Consider the following 24018-nt stretch of genomic DNA (forward strand, 5'->3'; position numbering starts at 1 on the left):
GCACTCAGAGCATGTGATGCAAAGTCTTGACTACCCTGGGCTTCTCTGCTTCACCTTAATGGACTTCGAGGTTGTGATGTCAGGCTATGGTCAATTTGGCTTTCTTGGGGGCCAGTGCTGAATTGTTGCTCCCTTCTGGCCTTGGTGTTTGTGATGTTCAGTTTTGACTCTAACTCTCTGGCTCCAGAGGTTGTCGCTTAAGCATCTTTGTGTCTTGCTTCATCAGTTTATTCTTTTAATCTATGGATTGGCCTTTAGGTTTTCACCATGATATACATGGATGATGGATTTTCTCCCTTGGGCCTTGATCCTGTTGGTCTGCCTTGTTGGATGTACCCTTCTCCTTTTATTATGTGGTCTTGAAGGGTCTTTTACCTGTCCTATTAATGCTTTTCCATGAGCTACTGGGATTTCTGGTCATGCTGTATTTTGCGATCATGGACTGACACCCTGTTCTGCAGTGCTCTTTTCAGTTAGGTGTCCCTAGGTCTTGACTGTCCACATTTTCGTTTTCCAGTAAGGCCCATTGTATGACTATTTCTGGGCTTCCTTTTATGTGACTCTTAGCACTTGGTGGAGCAGCCCTTCTGTTATCCTGTACTCTAGAATTCAATCGAAGGGATGATACATTGGGGCTTGTACTGGGGTTTGATCTTTCCTTCTGGCTGGCTGAGACTTTGAGGAGCAGATGGAGGGCTTAGTTGGTTGGTTCATGATTCACTTGCTTAGTTTTCTTTTTGCTTTTTTGAGGACGGTGTTTTGCAGCACTGTAAGATGAGTCCCTGGAACAGCTTCAGTTCCTTAGTCAGATGTCTCTGGTTGTTTGACTGCTATTGGCCTCTTGCTTTCTGGTGCTTGGTTTATGGTGGCTCTGTTCTGTGATCCTGTTGGCAGTTCTGAGTTTCCTCTATCTGGGTGGTTATGACGATGCCTATCTGTTTAAGTCCTTGCGCATTTTCCTGTCATCAGATGGTTTAGTTTGAGTTTCTGGAAACACATTTCTGGATGGCAGACATCGGTTCTCAGTCTGTCCCAATGGTGTGGTCATTTGCCAATTTCAAGTCTACAGGAAATAAATACACTTTGAGTTGGTCTTTCTTCTGTGGCCACAGGTTGTTTTGTTTATTTTCTGGATCTGATCATGGAGTTCACCATTGCATTTATATGTGCCTCTGTCTAGGCACCTGGGTGCTCGGTCTGGATTATTATTGTATTGTTTTCCTTTGCTCGAATGTATGGTTAGTTGCTTCCTGGAAAGTGCAGGCTCTTCATTCAGGTTTCCATTATTGGGACTGGCTGTCCTGTGTGGTTGTTTCCCATTTCAGAGTTAAGGACTGGGTGTTTCACTTAATCCTGGTTTAGCCCGGAGAGGGTAGAGTCTCACTCCAGGTGTGCCAATCTACTACTTCATCATATGTTGTCCCACAAAATTGGCCATGGGTATGTAGTAGTCTCCGACTGGTAGTTCAGGTTTATGCAGTTCATATTTTCTTGCATACATTGCCTTCAGTGATACTAGGTTGGCAGTGATGGGTAGTGAGTGGGTTGCGAGTGGGTTCTGAGACTGCTGCTCTTGTATATCCTCATTTATTAAAGACTTGGTCGAGGATAGGCTGAGGGGGTAATGTGTCTTTTAATTACTGATAATAATTATTACTCATATTACCCTTCCTTGGCCCAGCACTTACGGTCCACTCTCCCTTGCCACAGTCACAAACTGGATGCTTTAGGATTACAGGAACTAGGGTAGTTCTGTTCCCCAATTATGACATAGAATGTCTGGCAAGTGTTTCTCAATGAATCATATACATTATGGATTAGTCAATCGTGCATTAATAAATAAACAAATATTTTCAGAATAATCAAGATAGCGCAACATACAAATTATGATGTAAAGGTGCAACTCTGCAACGACACAAGGTATAATGATAAAATATTCACTCACGGGAACACGTTGGTTCTTGCCCCGACCAAGCTAAGTTGGACTGGCATACTCGGGCTGGACTGCCCTGAAGCTCGTAGCCACTAACACAGGAGAAGTCACAAGTGGCGCCATAATTATTACCAGCAGATGAGCACTTGATGTAGCCATTTTCCGGTGCAATGAGATTACTGCACCGTTTGACTAGAAGGAAAAAAGGAAAATGGTGAATGGAAACTATAAGACTTAATTTCAGGACTAAATAAGAAACAAGCACAGCGCGCCTGACCCCTCCAGGAAACCTGCACATAATATTTTTGTGATAGAACAGTATAATCACAGAAGTGTTGAAAAATAGGTTGGAAAATTAACTACAGATGTCTCATAAAGGATTACCTGATCAATAATGAGTGGGTAGGATCAAGAGTTATCCCTGAATTCATGTCCAGGAGATTAAGTATGTAAATCAAATTAAAGAAAAGTGCATGAATGTTACTGTCTGGGAGGACTTGGCTTAGCAATTCGGACTGGACTGTTCCCATGGGGAGCAGGGTTAAGATTGATTTGCATATGACTGGGTCTATAACTGGAAGCGTGTGGCGAGTGAAAAAACGATGTATTTACCCCAGATCTGTGACTGGGGGTGAATGCTTGATTTGTTAGGCATTCTGTCCACCATCAGTTCTTTTTGCATTTGTCACCCTAAGTGAGAAAGGTATGCCCAGACATGGGTCCAGTGCTTGGTATGCCACCAGATTCAAGCTAGCCTGGCTGATGAGGGGTGACACCCTGAAACCGGTACCAGGTTGCTTGTTTCTGGTTCAGGGAGGACCTGGCCTGACAGTTCGGGCTGGACTGTTCCTATGGGGAGCAGGGTCAAGACTGATTTTCATATGGGTGGGTCTAAACTGGAATGGCATCAATTTAACCCAGAAGTGTGACTGGGGTGAATGTTTGATTTGTTCAGCATTCTGTCCATCATCTGTTCTTTTTGCATTTATATAGTGTTACAGCACAAGTTCTTGTGCTGTGTGGAAAACAATATGCAGCCTGATTCACAAACCTTTTATTCCACAAGTAGGTGTGGCTTACTCTTGGAAATTCACAGTGTATTCAAACCTGAAGAGGACAAAGAAAGATCGACTGAATACATTTGCTGTAATTTCTAGGGTTGGTTGAGCAGTAAGCTTAGTCGTGGTGGGGTACGATTAACAAGTGAGGTGGGAGTTGTACCGGCAGTAAAGTGATAAGTCTGGTGGCTGTGCCTTTGGCGAGTAACAGTGAATCCACTGTAATAGACACAGTTACCGGGCTTACCATGGACTCTCTGTTGCCTACGACTTGACAGAAACTATTAACATATGGATCTCTTGGCACGCTTTTGCTGGGCTTATCATAGCCATCTATTGAATTGGGACTAACAAATGCTTCAGCATTTTTGTTTCAGATTGGAGTGATTACCTCTACTAACGAAGGAACAACCCCTGCCTCTGCAGTTAACTGTATACCGCCACAACTGAGCTTACCGCTGAGCCAACCTAAGAAGTTACAGTGACTGTATTCAGCACTTTGCACTAAATGTTAAAGATAAATTTATAGGGTCAAGTTCTCAAAGATTGGTATACAAGAAGGTGTGATTTATTCTTGTACTCTGGGTTTACTCCTAGAATCTAGGAGTCGTACAAGAGCAAATCCCAGCAACATGCACGCTCATACGCGGTAGCCATTTTATAATGGAATTGTTCATTTGAAACTTCTCTGCATGGAAGCGCCATCCTGTAATGGAGATTGTTATATTTCTTAAAGTAAATTACATGATGGCCACTGTGCACACACATGTATATATAATGGCCATCTTGTAATGGAGTTTCAAAAAACCTAATTAACTCCATTAACAAGTTGGGTGCTGTGCATGTGCATGCACATGGCGTCTTTTAGGACTCTTTTATATACTCTTACATGCATTAGTAAACTGGCCCTGAAACATCTAAAATGGGTATATTCAGGGAATATCCATATAAAATTAGTACAAATACAAAGGACTGTGTCCGCTCTCTGCTTTTACTAATAGGGAGTTGGATGTTTCAGACAGATTCACAAAGCATGTAAGAGTACATAATACAGTACACCTATAGTGCTACTTCCTGTATTCATGAATGCTATTGTAAAATGAGCCCTATGCCTATGGGATTCCAACGGTGGCTTCTGAACATGGCAAGGATATTACTACTCACAAAAGATGCTTGGAATGTTATATATTGCCCTGTGTATTTCTCATTCACTAGTCACTTCCGATACCTCTTTCATTCTATGGATATGTCTGCTGTGCATGCCTGGACCTTCAAACATGCATACCCTTAAAACAATTAACAGGAAACGTTATTAGAATTATACTTGTAGCAACATAATGAGTATTTTACATGGCATTGTAAAAATAGGAAACTAGTATCTGTATTTACCTTTTCAAGGGACATTTGGTTTCAGAACCTTTTGTGAACTATCTCAGACTTATTTATTTGTGACTTTCCTATAGCACTGTGTGTTAATTGTTGGTTACTTCGGCCCCTAGAAAAGAGTAGTAAACTATTGCTACATGCAAGAGTGTAAAGTTAGAGTCAGATCAGATAAGCATAATACCCTTGTCTCTTATATTTTTATAATTCCCCATGGTTTGTTAACTTTTCAGGTGCAAGGAACGTTTGAACAGTTTTGGAAAGTTTCCTGATTCACTCATAGGGCTTAATTACGATGTCCGCCCGACATCGATTTGGTGTTGTGACTGCCCAACCTCCTGCTGGTGGTCCTGACTGACCAATTAGGATGCGACCGAACAGTGTTCGGTCGCACTCCCATTCTTTACAATGGGAGCATGCATTCCGACCTGAATGCATGATCTCATTGTAAAACAAAGAGGTGCAGTTCATCCTTATGCCCCGTGGCAGGCACCTAATGGTGCCTGCCACGGGGTGCAGGAATCAACAGGGGGGCACCATAGGTGCCCCCTCAGCCACCAAACAGAGGCCATGCACCCATGGGGGCCCTGCTGGGGGCCCCAAATGTCGACTTACGACAGCCATTATGTGTCGGAAAGGCCGGCGCAGAATGGCTGCCGGATTCCGTCAATGTAATCCCTTGGACGGAAAGAGCCGCCCTTGGGATTACTGAAGTCATTCTGACAGGCGGACGGGCTCTCCGTGCGCGTCAGATGGCAGTCGGAATGACCGGTTGATTTCCTTTCCAACCCACTGTAACAAAATGGGACGGTTGGAAAGGAATCCGACCTTACTTGGATTCACATCTCATGGTAGGATACTGGTGCTTCATAGTCTTAGTCCTTGTACCACTAAGGATGCACCTCCAACTTCCATATTCTTGAGGGGCCATTGCTGGATAAAGCGGGTAGACAATGGGCATTGAGTGGAGAATTCTGGCTAAAGAGTAGTATGAATCTAGGTATTGTGGGTTTTTGGTCCTTTTAGCCCATTAGACATTGTAGATGATGAGAAAAAAACTTGAATTTGATTCAGTCTGGTTCAGTAGTTTTTCCAGCTTAGCAATGAGTTTCCTAGGGAGATCAGTGTAGATGAGTTTTGGATAATGGTAATTTTCAAAGTTTGGTGATCTGGAGATTGATATCTTTCACCACTGCATTATCTTGTGTGTTGATCAAGAGTACACAAGCAAAGACTATACCTCTTTTCCTGGCTTTGTGAGCAGCAGAAGGTGGGGATTCAAGACCTATTATCAAGTCAAAAGGTAGAGCGATAGGTGTGTTTTTTGTATTAAGGGGATCTCAGTTTTGACTCTCTTCACGGAGAGGATGCTCTTCTTCATCCAGTGGTTTACATGATTAACACAAGAAGGGATGCTGGAGGCATGATTTAAACTGTTGTCAAGCTGGAAACAAGATTCTACTTCAACTGCCTACTAATATTTTGTTAATACATTACTGACCCTGAAAGCGCCTGTGCAATGCAAAAAAATGTTCTTGCATGATAGTCATGAAATACCACATTACCACTTTCTGTGAGAGTTAGTAAAGAATAGAACTGTTTTTCAATTTGTGATTTTGAGCCTGACAGAGTTTGACAGACAGGGTACAGCCATCGCACGTGCAATTTAGTAACCTGCCCCCCAAAGCCTCTATCTGCCCGCCTCATTTAGAATCAGGCGGACTGTAAGTTTTCTGTCAACAGAGCCAAGAGCCCCCATTGTTTCTGTCAACAGAATGCTTCATTTGACAGCCCAACAGCGTAGGGGCCATCGGAGGAAGGACTGTACACAATTAGCACTATTTAAGGTGGATGGTGTAATTTATTTTTTTCATCAGTCATTGCTAGGAAAAACTTGGTAGTAAGAAACAGAAAGAAAACAATAATCATCCCCATATCCTGGGAGACAACTCACATCGTGTGGGTCCATTTGTTTTTTTTGCTTCCAAAAACAAACTCTCCTTTTGGGAGGTTTTTCTTTAAAAACAAAAACGATTGAAAAGTTTGACGGCAGGCTGTCATAGCTGACGGTACTGCTCTTCAAACGTTTCCTACACTGACATGCACTGGCATGATGCAGGGATTGTCCTGAGGGCCAAGAGACAACTATAATTTTGGTGGGGCAAAGGGCCCTCAGGATGGCAGAAGAACTGTCTTCCGCCACCCTGAATGAGTAAAGGTTGTCCGCCAAACTCTAAATCAGGCTGTTGTGTTTCTAAAATTGAATCTGTCCTTGTTAGAAGGCCACACTGCAGTTTTTCTTCAGCATGTTGAATAATTCATGTTATTCAAAATTTGCAATGAGAGTACACATGCACTGTTACCTCTGATTCTAACATTAAATCTGCACGAAGCTTCGTTTTCTGCTCTGTCCATCACAGTGTACTCAATTTTATGGTCTCCTTCTGGAAACTCAGATCCTGGAGGTCGTCCATGTAAGACAACACTGTAAAAGAGAACAGACTTTTTTATTTTTACGTTATTGGATATCTCTTTTACAGCACCAAATGCAACTACGTGGCATTTTTAAGGCCCTTCTAGATAGGAAAATATATAGTTAAACTAAATACCTAAAGTCAAACAACAAATCTCAGTTAATTGTATTTTTTAACTTGAACAATATAAAAAAAGTGAACCATGTGTAAATATTTCCCAATAAATGTGCACATCAATAAAATAAACTATTTAGAATAAAATATGCAGGGATGTGACAATAAGTACCCTCCAAGTCCTACACTAGCTTCCCACTGGCGGACAATCAGCATGCATGACTTTCTGCATCACCCACAGGTCCATCAATGGCAACAACCATCATTCATCAAAGTAAAGCTACAAAGATACTCCCAGAACGGAACTCTCTGCTCTAGACTGGCACACTGATTATTCCTCCCTACAAAAAGAAAGCCCATGGTGGAACCTCCTACTCTGAGCAAGCAGCAAAATCTGAAATATTTTTCTGGAAAAGACAAGAAACATCAAAGACTGCTCGACTTGTTTGAAAATTACTGTTCTGAGGTTCTTTGCATGGGTTGCTGGGAAGGGTGCTTGTCCAAGTTCGGCAGGCCACCAAGCGGAGTACCAGAGCGAAGAGTCTTTTCCAAAGATTACTACTTCTGTCTTGCGTGTGTTGAGCTTGAAGCAGTTGTTTTTCATTCATCTAGTGACTTTGGTCTTGCAGGCGGAGAAACTGCCACAGGTGTTTGCCGCCTAGTCAGAGAGGGAGAGTATGAGCTGGGTGTCATCAATGTAGGATAGGATGTTGATTCTGTGTGTGTGGTGGAAGTAGGCATTGAAGAGGGTGGGGCTGAGCGAGGATCCTTGTGGAGCTCCGCAGGTGTGGTTGATGGTGTCCAAGATGAAGGAGACCAGACTAATATCATAGCGCTAACGCGTAGTTGATGCTGCTGGTTCATTTTTATGCTGTTTTTTAAATATTGCAACTCGCGCTGTTATCCTTTGCGCTTTGTACTTTCTGGGGCCTATTATTGCAGGGAATAGTCAGGTCACACTTGCATCTTAAACTGGACAACTCACCTGCACTTTGCGGGATTTAGTCAGAATCGGGGGGACTATCTGGGACGCGATCGCGGCGTTCCGGCCGCCATCTTAGGTGAGGTCTACTGGATCAGACTGCCTTCGGGTGCCATCTTTGGTGGGGCTAGAGGTGTGTCCTCGCAGGACTCCCGCGCATTGATCAGGATATTTAAGGTGCCTTCCTGTGCCCTCAGGTAGACTTATATCATAGCGCTAACGCGTAGTTGATGCTGCTGGTTCATTTTTATGCCGTTTTTTAAATATTGCAACTCGCGCTGTTATCCTTTGCGCTTTGTACTTTCTGGGGCCTATTATTGCAGAGAATGCCGCTGACCGCGGACCCCGCAGGGGGCCAATAGGCGGTCGGCGCCTTAGTGGCCCCGGGGCCCCGGTCACCCCTCCCCACACTTTCCTCCGGGGGGGTGGGGGCAGAGACACTGACTGGTGCCACCCCTTCCGTTTCAGGGGCCGGAAGGACGCGCAATGCGCGTCACTTCCGGGCCCAGGGGTGAGGGGGAGGCTATTTAGCCTTCCCCCACCCTCACTGGCGACCTCTTTGTCGCCCACCTCGCTTTTGGTCGCCCACCTCGCTTTTGTCGGACGCCGAGCCGTCTCGCGGGGATCGTCGTCGCCGTCGCCTATCGTGCAGGAACTGCGAATACTCGGTGAGTTGCCGTCTTGCCCCCTCGCCCCGGCCCTGTCCCTGGGCAGTACCAGGATACGGGGCCCTGTGGTCGGAGTACCACGGGCGGGGGGGGGGGCCGTGCACAGAGCTGGCTCGTTATTTTAATGTGTCACGGGAACGTGTTATGTCGAGGGCTGGCTATGCGGCGTGCTTTTCGCCGCCACTGAGGCTATCGAAGGTGGGCGGGCGCAAGGAGTCGAGGTCGGGGCGCACCCGCCGACCATCCCTCCCCCCGTAGCTGACTTCCATCCTGGGTGTGGGGCGCACTTTGAACTACATGTCGCACCCGGGTTTCCCTGATTTAGTTATTCCTGTAGGCGGCGGGTAGGGGAGATCGTACCGGGGTTGCACCGGGTTGTAGGCCCGCGTCAGGCGCCATAATTTAAGGGGAGGCGGGTTTCACTGATTGACCGTGCGTCTCGCTCCGGCCGATGTAATCCGGGTACTGCTGGCGGTATGAGGGCTTTGTGGAGCGAGCAGAGTGTTTCCCGATAGTCTGCCCGCGCGGGGTCGGTGGGAGTCCCGTTTTCCGGCGGGTGGGACCCAGGGAGCTCGCTGCATGTGGGGCGGTGCAACGAACGTGAACGCAATCGCATCACCTTGCCAACTCTCACCAGCGCGGGTGATTTTAGAGCAGGATTTATATGCGGCCCCCTGCTCCTCGTACCTGAATATATAATGTTGAGGCCGCGCTTTATTCATTAAATACGCGGGGGTAATTTTACGCTACATGCGCCCATAAGGGATTACGTTCCCGCGTTTCCTCGAGCTATTGCCCTCCGTGCACGAATGCGTTCGGTAATGCGCGCCAAGAATTGGGATCGTATGGTTGCTGCCACCCCCCCCGTGCCTGAAGGCGTACGGTCAGCGCGCCAAGAATTTTCGTGGCGAGTGCGCGCGGTACCTTTCGTTTAAATGGGGTAATTCGCTAAGTACTTCCCCGGGTTGGGTGCTTCTGGTTTGCACATAAATTGTTGAGCTCTGTTGGCATCTGGACATCGAGTCTAGACCCGTGTCCAAGGGTACTGCTCCCCGAGCCGGAATGCGTAATGTAAAGCGCTGAAGCGCGCCCAATATTCGCTCGTTTCTCCCGCGAATACAACAAATTATGGCGCCATGTGGCTGGCTATGTTCGAGGTGGGGGTAGGGGTAGAGGCGACCGGGTGTGTGGGGTTGGAAGTGACCTGTAATGACAAGCGCCCCCCCTGTTTCATGTTTGCCTCTTTGGTGCTTACGCTGGTTTTCTCTTTCAGTACATTCGTCCGCAACGGCGTTTGGAGGTTTATTAAATGGGAACAGGGAGACACGAGCCAAAACATCCCCCCGTATTTGGGGCTCGGACGGGAGTAAGTACGGGCAGGTGGGGGAAGGGGGTCCTGTTCGGAGTGGCATGTGGCACTCTGGAGCAACGAATCGGCCTCAAAAGGGGGCGAACAGGTGGTAATTGTCTCTCTTTCCCAATTGCAGATAAGAGAGAGCAACGGTTAAGAGATGGACAGTCAAGGATTATCCCCCCCCCTTTTCACACCAGGGACACAGGTTGAGGAGTCTGTGCCGGGCACTTCGGAGGAAGCCCGGATCGCCGCCTTCTTGGAGCTGACAAGGGCCAAGGGTTTAGCCTGGGCAACGGAACTATTGAAAGCCAGTACCCCCCCGGACTCTGGGATAGCGATGGACGTTCCGTCGGCAGATAAGGATTTGGGGGAGGGTGCGGGCCCGTCACGGTCCAAGAGAATTCGCCGCCCCACGAGCAAAGAGTTTCCGGTGGAGCAACCGCCGGCACGAAATAGGGCGGCTCCCCCACACAGGGCCCCATTGACCCCCCAGGCGGCGGTTGGTTCGGGGATGGGGACGAATATCGGACTGCCTTGCCCCTCCCAGGCGACATTTGCTTCAGCGGAGGAGCTGGGTAAGCTTTCAGATACTTTAAAAGACTTCATGGCTGAGGTCAGATCTGGTCTGTTGCTCGCCAGGTCCCCCCTGGCGGGCGGCCCGCCTGCCCATGCTCCGCCGAGTGTACCCGCAGCGCCGGGGGGCTTCACGCATGTCTGGGGTCAGCAGATGGCTGCGGTGGAACTCCCACGGCCCCCACCTCCAGCTGCTGTTGTGGCTGAGAACGCGACAAGTGCGGTCACTCCCGCAGTAGTGGTTCCCCCGGTGGTACCCATGCCGGCACCAACACTAGCCGTTGTGCCTAAGCCTCTAGTTACTACGGCCCCGCTAGTATCGGGCCGCTGCTCACTCGCTTGGATGGTCCCTCTAGTGGCCAAAGAGGGGATTTGGCGCAGGGAATTTATTGATATCTTCACCCTTCTCATGCACGGGGCTGAGGGGGTGGATACCAGGAGGATGGGCAATAAGGAAGAGGACAAGAGGGTGCGGTATCAGTTATATCCCGCAAAAAATATTGTGACATGGGGTCAGGCCTTTGCCATCTTTGCGGCAGTAATAGTGGAGAAATTCCCAGACGAAGGGCCAGGTCTTTTTCACTATGCAAGCGTGATTACAGAGGAGGCTGCTAAGGGTGGGGGCATGGGATGGTACCACTACGACTGTGACTTCCGCAGACAGAGAGCAATCTGCCCAGATCTTGAGTGGGACCAGTTGGAAGTCCGTTTATGGGTAAAACACATGGGCAAGCATACTGAGGAGTCTGCGACAAAGTCAGGTACAGAGAGCGGCGTAAAGAATAAAGAGAAAGAGGAGAAACAGGAGGGGAAATGGCAGAACAGGAAGTCCTTTCGGGGCGGTCGCGGGGGGGGTCGCAGGCCTGGCTTTCGGGCACGATCTTCCGGAACCTGTAGGCTCTTCAATGCAGGGTTCTGTTCCTGGGACAAGTCATGCCGTTTCTCACACAATTGCAGCATGTGCGGGGCATCCCATGCCGCCACCGCATGCTCCAAGCGCGATACCCCCGACAAGCCTTCATCGAGCAAGTAGCCCGGGAGGGTTCCCCCCTCCTGCGCTTTGGCCCCCTGCGTACATAGCTGCCAGCGCGCATGACCTAGACCCACACGACCATGTGAAAGGGCCCTCTCCCATCTGCGTAAAGAACCTCCTCAGCGCACTCCGCGGTTACACTAGCAAGGAAGGGTCCCTCATTGCAGAGGGTTTCTTAGATGGTTTCCGCATTCCTTATCAAGGCCCCTTAGTGAGCAGGGATGCAAGAAATCAGAAATCAGCTAGGGAACACCCGGAGGTAGTGCGTGATAAAATAGCAAAGGAGGTGTCTTTGGGCAGGGTGGCGGGCCCATTTTCCTCACCCCCTATGCCCCACTTTGTGATTTCTCCCCTGGGGGTGGTACCAAAAAAGGAGCCAGGGGCTTTCCGACTTATCCACAACCTATCACACCCAGAAGGGGACTCCGTGAATTCCTGGTTGGACGAGGGTAAATGCTCAGTGTCTTACTGCTCCCTAGACCTGGCAGTCGACATGATCAGGAGGGCAGGGAAGGGAGCCTGGTTGGCCAAGTCTGATATCGAATCGGCCTTCAGGCTCCTGCCAGTACACCCGGACAGCCAACACCTTCTGGGCTTCAAGTGGGGGGACCAGGTCTTTTATGATAGGTGTATGCCCATGGGATGCTCGGTGTCTTGTGCGTACTTTGAGGCGTTCAGCTCCTTCCTGCAGTGGGCCTTAACAAACAGGTATGGCATTGAGGGAGTGACCCACTACCTGGATGATTTCCTTTTCATCGGGGGAGCTGACTCGCAAGATTGTGCACGGGCGCTGCAATGTTTCAAGGAATTGGCAGGACACTTGGGCGTACCTTTAGCTCCTGGTAAGACCGAGGGTCCGGCGCAGGTTTTGGTATTCTTGGGCATCGAGTTGGACACGGTAAAGGGCGTGTCCCGACTCCCTGCGGATAAGGTACAGGCCTTGCGTCAGGAGATCTGCGATCTACTGGGTAGGGACAAGGCTACTCTAGGTGAGATCCAATGCCTGCTAGGGACCCTGAATTTTGCGCTAAAGGTCATACCCATGGGGAGGGTCTTTGCACGCAGGCTAGCTAGGGCGACTGCTGGTATAAAAAAGAAACATCACTGGGTCAAGCTTGGGACAGGACTGAAGCAGGATCTGGTGGTATGGAGCGAATTCCTCGCCTACTTTAACGGGACGGTGATTTGGAAGCAGCCCTGGATTGATAGTCAGGAACTTTGTCTTTTCACAGATGCCTCAGGCAGGGAAGGTTTTGGGGCTATCCTGGGCGAAGAATGGTGCGCGCAGGGATGGCCCAATGTTTGGCGCAGGCGTAGGATCACCAAAAATGTTACTGTGTTGGAGCTCTTCCCGATTGTTGTTGCATTGCACCTATGGCCGGCGGCATTGTCAGACAGAAAGGTGGTTTTTTGGTCTGACAACATGGCGGTCGTTCAGGCAATTAACAACCAGTCCGCCAGGTGCCGGCTGGTGCTGTGCTTACTAAGGGAGTTGGTCCGGGCTTGCCTGCGCATCAATGTGGAGTTTAAGGCCAGGCACATTGAGGGGATTCAAAATGTGGCAGCTGACGCTCTTTCTCGTTTTCAGTGGCTCCGATTCAGGGAGGCCTGGCCGCGGGCGAGAGCGCAGATGACCCCATTCCCGGACCATCTATGGAGGATCCTGCAGTGGGACTGAGCCTGAAAGCGATGGGAGAAAGAGCTCTGGCCCCAGGTACCAGAAGGCGTTACAGCGCCCACATGGCAACATTCAGAGCAACGTCTGTGGCACTGGGTACTTCAGGGGCTGCGTTGGTGTCCCAGGTCCGAGCATTTCTAGTGTGGGCCAGGGGACAAGGGAAGAGCCGTTCATGGGTGGGCAGTCATTTGGCAGCCGTAAGCCACGACACTAGGTTGTCTGGCGGGGCGGATCCCACTAACTCCTATCCCATCCGGGCCGCCTTGAAGGGTTGGGCTAGGGAGGAGCCCAGGGCTCCTGATAACAGAGCGCCCATTGATTTCGAAATCCTAAAAGGCATGCTAGGGGCTCTCGAGTTAGTTACCTACTCTCATTACGAGGCCACGCTGTTTTCAGCCACATTCTGCTTAGCATTCTTCGGGGCTTTCAGAGTCAGTGAGTTAGTGGCTAGGTCCAAGGTCGACTTTTCAGGGGATGCGCTGGCACTGTCAGACGTGTCTATTTCCGGGGCACTGACCATTCTTTTACGCAAGTCTAAGACTGATCAGGCGGGGCGGGGGATCAGGGTGGTGCTCCAGCCCCTAGGCGACCCCAGGTTCTGCCCTGTACAATGGGTAAAGGCTTTTTTAGAACACAGACCGCCTGGCCCGGGTTATCTCCTGTTGCATTCAAATGGTACCCCTGTAACTAGATACCAGTTCGAGCAGGTAATCAGGGCCAGTTTAGCCAGGGCGGGGCTCGCCCGGCCGGACAGAAGGTATTCCAGCCACTCCTTCCGCATTGGCGCTGCCACCGCCGCTCACCTGGCGGGATTAGAGGCCGCGCAGGTGAAGAAATTGGGGCGTTGGGAATCTGATTGCTATAAGATATATGTTCGCCCGTGAGGCAGCTGTTAGTATTGTGTTTGTGATTTATGGTGTGTATCGTTGAAATCACCCTTTCTTATTAAATAACTTGTGTGTACACCATGTCTCCTCTTTATTAGGACGAGTGGTGTGGGTGATCGGGCATTCATTTGTCGCTCGGGCGGCCCAATGGGCATCGCATCGGAATTGGATGCGACACTTCTCTCAGACCAAAGTGGAGTGGATGGGGGTGCCGGGGATGAGATGGTTCGAACTCAGGAATAAGATCGAGCAGAGACTAAGAGCACTCGGATCCACCTTACCCCACCTGCTGGTGATCCATCTGGGAGGGAACGACCTTGTTACCCTAGGGAGACGATTGCTGTTATTAGCCATGAAAAGAGACTTAGGTGAAATCTGCAAACGTCTGGGCGAGTGTGAGATCGTGTGGTCAGAGATCATCCCCCGCAGGTCTTGGCGGGGAGCTAAATCCTTAGAAGCGGTAGAGCACTCCAGGAGGCGCATTAATGGAGCAATGCGTAAATTCACAGCCCAAAGGGGTTTGGGCTTTATTCGCCATGAGATGATTCGGGGGAATGTAAAGGGGTACTTCGACTTGGATGGAGTACACCTCTCCCAAATAGGCATGGACCTGTTCTTATTGGATCTAAGCGAAGCATTGGTGAATAGAGGGTGCAGGTAAAGAGCTAGGTTGGTGGGGGGCCCTGGCTGCGACGGTTAGCCGCTTCCAGGGCTGTGGCGGAGTTACAGGGCGATCTGGAAGCAGGCCGGTACAAAGGGTACCTCTGCGCGGCACACGTGGTGCCTGAGCCAAATCGAGGAGCCTCCAGAGAGGTCCCGGAAGCCGGTCGGCGCCCCGCTAGGCCTGCGGGCGGTTGTGGGCCTGAACAACCGGGGGCTTGCTATGCGACGCTCCGCCCCGAGAGGGGGGGCGTGAGTAATTTTCAACGGCACGTGATCGAAAAGAATCACTTGGGGGGCAGCATTTGCGGGTCGACCCCGTGCTGCCCGGCTCATCAGGCGGGCAGGTGAAGTAGATGGCCACCTGCCCTTGGATCGCCCGTAAGATAACCCACCTATTACATATCCTGGAATTATGTAATAAACCTGCAGCATTTGTTACCCACTTACAACTGTTTCTTGTGTTTTCATTGGGTAACCTAATTTGGGGGAAGGGGGGTGAGCGGGGTGCCCCTGGGGGTACTATGCCGCTGACCGCGGACCCCGCAGGGGGCCAATAGGCGGTCGGCGCCTTAGTGGCCCCGGGGCCCCGGTCACCCCTCCCCACACTTTCCTCCGGGGGGGTGGGGGCAGAGACACTGACTGGTGCCACCCCTTCCGTTTCAGGGGCCGGAAGGACGCGCAATGCGCGTCACTTCCGGGCCCAGGGGTGAGGGGGAGGCTATTTAGCCTTCCCCCACCCTCACTGGCGACCTCTTTGTCGCCCACCTCGCTTTTTCCCTCCCTACCGCTTACCCGGCATAGGTGTGTTTGGGTGGGGGGGGGGTTTTCTGAGCGTTGTAATATTTTCATTTTTCGTTGCAGGCGGAGTTACAGGGCGATCTGGAAGCAGGCCGGTACAAAGGGTACCTCTGCGCGGCACACGTGGTGCCTGAGCCAAATCGAGGAGCCTCCAGAGAGGTCCCGGAAGCCGGTCGGCGCCCCGCTAGGCCTGCGGGCGGTTGTGGGCCTGAACAACCGGGGGCTTGCTATGCGACGCTCCGCCCCGAGAGGGGGGGCGTGAGTAATTTTCAACGGCACGTGATCGAAAAGAATCACTTGGGGGGCAGCATTTGCGGGTCGACCCCGTGCTGCCCGGCTCATCAGGCGGGCAGGTGAAGTAGATGGCCACCTGCCCTTGGATCGCCCGTAAGATAACCCACCTATTACATATCCTGGAATTATGTAATAAACCTGCAGCATTTGTTACCCACTTACAACTGTTTCTTGTGTTTTCATTGGGTAACCTAATTTGGGGGAAGGGGGGTGAGCGGGGTGCCCCTGGGGGTACTATAGTCAGGTCACACTTGCATCTTAAACTGGACAACTCACCTGCACTTTGCGGGATTTAGTCAGAATCGGGGGGACTATCTGGGACGCGATCGCGGCGTTCCGGCCGCCATCTTAGGTGAGGTCTACTGGATCAGACTGCCTTCGGGTGCCATCTTTGGTGGGGCTAGAGGTGTGTCCTCGCAGGACTCCCGCGCATTGATCAGGATATTTAAGGTGCCTTCCTGTGCCCTCAGGTAGACTTATATCATAGCGCTAACGCGTAGTTGATGCTGCTGGTTCATTTTTATGCCGTTTTTTAAATATTGCAACTCGCGCTGTTATCCTTTGCGCTTTGTACTTTCTGGGGCCTATTATTGCAGGGAATAGTCAGGTCACACTTGCATCTTAAACTGGACAACTCACCTGCACTTTGCGGGATTTAGTCAGAATCGGGGGGACTATCTGGGACGCGATCGCAGCGTTCCGGCCGCCATCTTAGGTGAGGTCTACTGGATCAGACTGCCTTCGGGTGCCATCTTTGGTGGGGCTAGAGGTGTGTCCTCGCAGGACTCCCGCGCGGATTGCTAGCCACAGTATATAAGCGATGTGTGTACCAGCGCGCAGCGTTGGCGCGCAGCGAGCGCGACGGAGGTGCGCCAGAGGTAAGCCCGTTTGCGCCCGTTCGCGCACAGGTCGTGCCGGGAGCCGGGGACCCTGTTCCACTGTCCAATGCTCGGATAATATATACTAGAGACATGCTGTTAAAATGCAACCCTGGATTGAGCCATCAGCCACCTGCTACTGAGCAGTGTGAACAGCCTCTGTTGTGCGGTCTGTTGAACGTCAGATCACTGGAAATAGCATTTCTCATAGAGTCCAGCAAGGTCGACATTCTGTTCATGACAGAAACGTGGACCAGAGCAGACTGCACGGTGGAGTTAGGGTTAGCATGTCCTCCGGGCTATAAGATCAGACACAACCCGCGGGAGGGAGCTAGAGGAGGGGGTGTGGGTCTTATATTTAGGGAATCGCTCGATGTCTCAATGCTTGATACCAAGAACATCGTGGGCTGTGAGACTCTGGCCTTTTCCATCAAAGGGCACGGAGGTACCCTCTATTCTGGGCTGCTGTGCTATCGGCCCCCTGCCAGTACTTTGTCAGCAGTACCCGAGCTAATTGACACTATCTTCGAGCTCTCTAACACCCATGCCAGGACTCTGATTTTGGGAGACTTCAATCTTTGTCCTGATGGCCCTACAAGGTCTGCCCTCTCGGAGCTGGTTCAGGCCTGTAGTGATATTCACTTGCAGCAGTTGGTTCACTCACAGACCCACTCTAAGGGCCATACTCTCGACCTGATCTTTGCAAACACTGGACAGGTGGTAGTTCGTGACACCCTCCCTCAATGCTGGACGGATCATGCTTTGGTCCTCTTCTCTGTTGCACTCCCCATGGTATCAACTGGGAGCGGAGGTATCGGCACCAGGACTAGGATGGGTAGGCAGTGGTCAAGGTTGCTTAAACAACCTTGCCTACCATCCTTGTTGGGTGGTGATATTTCCTTAGGAGACAGTGTGGATGCAAGCTATGAGTGCCTCAGCCGGAAAATCGTTAATTCCCTAGATGGGCTGGCCCCTCTGCGCAAAATCAGAGATAGATCCAAGATCGCTATGCCCTGGTTTACCGCTGAGCTATCACAACTGAAGCTCGGTTGTAGACGTGCGGAGCGAGCTTGGAGGAAAAATTATTTAGACCCTGAGAAAGCTCTCTTTAAACAGGCCTTATCGACCTACAAAACACACATTAAAGCTGCAAAAGCACGATTCCTGGAGGATTCACTCTTAAATGCATCGAATAAAACGCAGGCCTTGTTTAAGATCGTTGGGGACCTCGCTCGACCTGCCTCCGCTGCCAACGATATCCCTGCCTCCCAAGCTCTGTGTACCTCTCTGGCGCAGGCTTTTGAGGATAAGATCGCCCTGATCCTAAATAAGCTTGCTTTATCGACTACACCTGCTACTCAGCCTGCACAGGGCCCCTTATCAGTGACCACCACAGAGATGGAAAGGGTAGCTGGTAAACGTGTATTGCTGGATAGTTTTCCCCTCCCATCTTTTGAGGAATTCTGCTCGTTGGCTAATAGTGTATCCTCCGGCTCCCCGCTCGACCCATTGCCACATAAATACTGGAAAGTATTCCAGGCAGAGCTTTTTCCTCCGTTGCATGCTATCTGCTGTCAGTCTCTTTCCTTGGCACGTGTCCCGGAGTGTTGGAAATTGGCAGTGGTCTCACCTTTACTGAAGAAGGAGACCTTGGACCCTACCTGCCCAGCGAACTATAGACCTATATCGCTGCTCCCTTTTCCCATTAAGATTCTGGAGAAACTGGTCACTAGACACTTGTCCAGTTTTTTGGAGACCAATTTCTGCCTGGACACGTCTCAATTCGGCTTCAGACCTGCACACGGCACGGAGTCTGCCCTGGTGACCGCCTTAAACGATCTTCGTTCGCGGGCCGACACTGGTCGAGCAGCCTTTTTAGTGCTGCTCGACATGTCGGCCGCATTCGATACGGTCAACCACGACATCTTGGTCAGAAGACTTGAGGATGTAGGGGTGAAGGGCTTGGCTCGTGACTGGCTGGTTTCCTATCTGGGTGATAGGCAGCAGGTAGTGGCCCTGCCACCTTTCCAGTCGGAGATCAAAGCAGTTAAGCAGGGTGTTCCGCAAGGGTCTGCCATCAGCCCTATTTTGTTCAACCTCTACCTCTGCCCTCTAGTGAGTCTGATTAAATCATTCGGCATCTCGGTTATCAACTATGCCGATGATATACAGCTCATTTTTTCCATCGAGGGCAAGGATGCGGTGCCTTTGGAGACCTTCCATCAGTGTATGGCGTCAACTGCGGAATGGTTGAGGCAGAACTCTCTGCAGTTCAATGGCTCCAAAACAGAGGTACTACACTGTTCGCTGGATCGGGTCCCTCGGCCGCTGCCTCCTGACTTCTGGCCCGCTTCTTTTCCGGATGTTCCTTTGGCAGCGGCCTCTGCCAGGAATCTGGGCGTAGTGCTTGGGCCCAATCTTCAACTGGACCTTTTTGTAAATAAAACTGTGGCCACTTGTATGATGCTGCTCCGTATGCTGTGGAAGATCTTGCTGTTGCTGCCGGCCCACGTTCGGCCAGAAGTAGTGCGTGGCACCATACTGAGTAGGTTGGACTACTGCAACGCACTACTCCTGGGAGCCCCAGCTAATTTGGTGGCTAAACTGCAACGTGTGCAGAATATGGCGGCCAAGTTGGCTTTGTCCCAGCGCCGTTCTGACTCTTCTTCCATGGCACTAGCCGATCTTCATTGGTTACCTGTCCCGCAACGAGTCATCTTTAAAGCACTTTGCTTAGTGTTCAGAGGACTTTATGGACAAGGACCTGTTCCGTTGCAAGAATTGTTCCAGTGGTATGTGCCCACTCGCTCCCTTCGGTCGCTCTCAGCACATCTTGTGGTAATTCCCAAGGTAATGAGAGCTCGGATGGGTGGGCGAGCTTTTGGATTTGTGGCAGCTAAACAGTGGAATACTCTTCCCTTGTCGCTGAGAAGCTCCGGAGACTTTTTCTCTTTCAAGAGGGAACTCAAAACATTTCTCTTCCCTAGGTCTGATTAATTTCTTTGACTGCTGTGTGGTGTTGGTATAATTGTCTGAAGCGCCAGGATACCCTTCGGGTGACAGTCTGCGCTATACAAATACGCCATACATACATACATACATACTAACCGACTGGGTACAGGCTGTCAGGAAGGAACGCATCCAGCAAAGTGCTGGTCCTCAGATGCCAGCTTTGTGCAGTCGTTACTTCATCAGAACAGAAATATCCTCGGACCAGATTATCAAAATGACATTGGGTATAGCAAAATATCACCAATGAAGTGCAGAATTTTTGGTGTAATAAAGACCCTGTAGAAAGTCAACACTGATGGTGATTTTTCGACTTAAAGCAGGCATTATGAAGATCGTAAAAGGAATGTTCCCCGTTCCATGGTCTTTCAAAAAAATGTAAGAGATGAACTTAATCAAAAGAGAATGGCTCATGTACTCTCTGTCCAGAGGAAATGTGTACTATTTCCCATGCGTCATATTTGGTGAAACACAAAGGCAGAACTCAATTTTCAATACATTTTCAGATTGGAAGAATGCCTCGAGGACAGTGCAACGCATCAGGCATTTGTACAGACATGGATCAGTAGACGATGCACGCAAGGTCAAATCAACAGCTATTTAGAAATTCAGTTCAACAAAGAAAAAGAATACTGGATCAAAGTTTTTCAAAGAGTAGTGTCAGTAATCAAATTCTTCTCATAATGTGGATTAGCTTTTCTCAGTGATACAGAACTCCTTGGTGCTCAAAATAATAGCAACTACTTGGGAATTTTAGAGTAAATCGCAGAGTTATTGTAAAAGAAATCCAGGAAGCCAAGTACTTTTCTCTGAGCATAGATATGTTGGATTGTCAGATGGTGAAGAGGTAGAACGTTTTCACACATTCAAACCCCAAAGCAAGCCACACTGGAGAAGCGCTTGCAGACACTGTTAGACCTTCTTAATCAAATGCGGCATTGAAATCAAAAACATGAGAGGACAGTCTTATGACAATGCAGCAAACATGCCAGGGTGCTACAATGGTCTTCAAGCGCATATTGGCAAGATTAATCAGCTTGCACACTGCATTCCACGCGCAGCACATTTGCTCAATTCGGTTGGAGTATGTGCTGTAGAAAGCTGTAGAAAGCTGCATGGGAGCAATCTCAATCTTCTGGCTTGTGTAAGCTATGTACAACTTTTTCTCTGCATCAACCCACTGTTGGGCGGTCATGCTCGAATATCTTGAGGACAAAGATGGCGAATATCAGCAAGTTTTAAAAAGAATGACTGGCACAAGGTGGTGTGCAAGGGCCGATGCGAACAAGGCGCTTCAGCAGCTTTCAGAAGGCTTTGCAGTTCATTGGTCAAGATGTGAATCAGAAACCAGAGACAATTCACAAGACCAAATGTCTGCTAAATGACGGGTTAAAGTAGGAAAATTTCATCATGGTAGGCTTCCAGGCTGTAATCCTAGATCAGATCAAAGGAGTCAAAAAATCCCTACAAAAGGAAGCAACAGAACTTCAAATGGCCTTCAACCTTCGGAAATCACTTCTCGATTAATTATCATCACATAGAGAAATGTTTGATGATTGCGAGAGGAAGGCAGATGAGAATATCGCTGCACAATATACTAATGCAAGCAGGCGTGCGCGCGGGCGTAAAAAAAAAAAGACATCACAACAATGGTGATGCGCAAGAGGTTGTGCTTCAAGGAAGAGAAAAGTTCAAGATTGAAACTTACCTACCAGTATTGGATAAGTTACGTGCATAGCTTTCCCGTCGTGTGGAAGCATATAACAAAGTTCATTCTTTATTTGGGTTTCTCATTGTGTGCTCATCAAAGACAGACACCGAGAATTATCCTGAGGACAGTGAGTTGGAGTTTGCAGATTAAATGATTAATTTCAAGTATTTGATATCACAGTTAGAAGATTCTGGTGAAATAGTGCAATCATCGCAATCATACATACTCATGTTTGAAAATATGGTGTAAGCAACGTTTCCAAATGTTATGACAAGGTTAAGAATTTATAGGTGTCTCATAATCACGAATGCTACTGGTGAACAAACCTTTTCGGAGTTAAAACGAATAAAAAATTATCAATGATCTTCAATGACACAAGAACGACGGAGCTTACTTGCCATTATGGCCACTGAATAAGACGTCTTGCAAAAAATAGACTTCCAAGATATCCTGAAAGATTTCACCTCAAATAAATTGAGGAAAGTGACTATTTAAAGTGTTGTTGGTTTATTTAAAAAAATGTAAAGCATTTTTTGTTTAATAACATTAATAATTGTTAATGTTTAGTTTTGTGTAATAAAATTGCTCACTGCGTCACTGGATTAAAGGTAGCCTTTCTGATATGGGGTGATGCCCCGAAACTGGTCCCAGGATGCTTGTTTTTGGTCCAGGGAGGACCTGGCCTGGAAGTTTGGACTGGACTATTCCCATGCGGAACAGGGTCAAGACTGATTTGCACATGGCTGGGTCCAAATTGGGGTGGCATGCTCAGCAAAAGAACGATGGATTAAACCCAGGTCTTTGTGACTGGGGGTGAATGTTTGCATTGTTCAGCATTCCGCCCATCATTTTTTCCTTTTGCCATCTATTACAGTGGCATATACGTGACCGAAGGTCAAACACAATAGCTTTGCTTGCTAGAGAGCATGGTTCACACAGCTGGATGAAGAAATGATCACAGCTGCCTGCAGGATAAGTACTCTTTCTGTGGAAGCATGCACATTTTGACAAATCAAAGGCTGTACTAAGCAGATTCACGGTTCCTTTCTGTAGCAGTCCTGAAAGCTCTTTTTTATCCCATTATGTTTGGGGACAGCCAGACCTACCTAGTTATAAGTATGACAGAGAGGAAAGGAAGCTTTAATGATTCATTGGAAGGAGTTGTACTTACTCTGTCAGAATACCATCTGCAGTGTCCATACCCTCTGGGGTTTCCCAGGTCACACGTACAGTCAGCTTATTGGGTTCTGCTAACTTCTCCTTGACACTTGGGCACTGGATTCGTGGAGGTTCCACATCTATAACATAATTAGATCAAAGCAAGAAGAATAAGTAATGACTCTACAAAGTCTGAGGTTTATATTAAAAATCTTTATATGTAAAGTTGAGCATTTTTGCATAGCATCCTGTGCTGAAGTTTTCTTCACTCGGAGGTCTGGTTTGTGTATTTGCCAAATGGTTCTTTCAGGTTTTTAGTGTCTCCCTTCACTTCTCCTGCACTGCACCCATGAAATCGAACTTCATCTTTTTCATATCATGTTTTCATGGAGTGTTGCTTTCCAGCCTTTGGAAATTGTTCTGAACTGTGCATTGACAAAATACTTTGCCTTCCATATTGATGTGATTTACAGATGTAAGCTTTCATTCCCCAATGCCTAAAACATTATTTTATTAAACCACTGAGAGGGCATATTCTTGACGCTGCACATTGATGGGGCCAGTGAGCAGAATGCAATTACTGACGTTTTACTTCAAATAACATTTTCTTGCCTCCTAACTATGTCAGCCAATCTGGAGGTCCAATATACAAACAAATCACAGAAGGTTCACCACGGGGTAGAGCTCACCAAGTCCCCCTACCTTTATTCTATTTTCCGGTTCTAGAACTATATATTTGTTAGACCCATTGGTTTTGGGCTGGCTGGACGCATCGCAACCAGTCACAATCCACCGTTCTAGATGGAATGAGTATGATACACGTGTCCGATAACCTGTGCCCACCCTTGGATAGCTTAGCACCGAGCAGTCAGGCTTATCCTCAGGGCTCAACTGTGAAGTATTGGCACAACACCACCCTCACAACACACTGCGTACACCACAAAAAGACTCCACACCGTATGTATAAAATACTTGCCTTTGTTACACACACACTTAAATCAAAACAAGAATCACATTGTATACACAATTTACAGTTATATGCAAGTGTCGAACTACCCTATTGAAATCAAAATGAGATACACATTGTTTATACACTTTACAGTTATATGCAATCGTCAAACGTCCCCATTTGCAGAACGGGCGAACAGTTACAGGTTTATGGCTATGCCTCGTGACCCAGCCCCCTAGTAACTCAACTACACCACTCAACGATACAGGTTGCCCCTGCTGGCGCCCCGTTGACTAGACAGTCGGAACCACCAAACACAGAAAGAAGTAGTTACTTAGTTTTTTTCATCCAGATTAGACCTCGATCATGATCCTTCACCTGCACGAGTGCCAGATCGTGATCCCCCTGTAGACAAATGGTT

General features: G+C 48.8%; 1 protein-coding gene across 2 annotated transcripts in view; it reads right to left on the bottom strand.

Moving 5' to 3' along the window:
• SRPX (sushi repeat containing protein X-linked) overlaps positions 1-24018 on the bottom strand; it is a 458279-nt gene that overhangs the window by 124511 nt on the left and 309750 nt on the right. For both annotated transcript variants that reach the window (XM_085622913.1, XM_085622912.1), the window contains 3 exons: positions 22662-22788; positions 6738-6859; positions 1946-2125 (listed from right to left, as the gene is read on the bottom strand). In XM_085622913.1, the coding sequence (XP_085479039.1) occupies positions 1946-2125; positions 6738-6859; positions 22662-22788 (429 nt within the window). The remainder of the gene's footprint in view (positions 1-1945; positions 2126-6737; positions 6860-22661; positions 22789-24018) is intronic.

This window comes from Triturus cristatus, chromosome 8 (genome assembly GCF_964204655.1).
Source record: "Triturus cristatus chromosome 8, aTriCri1.1, whole genome shotgun sequence".
Lineage (NCBI taxonomy): Eukaryota > Metazoa > Chordata > Amphibia > Caudata > Salamandridae > Triturus > Triturus cristatus.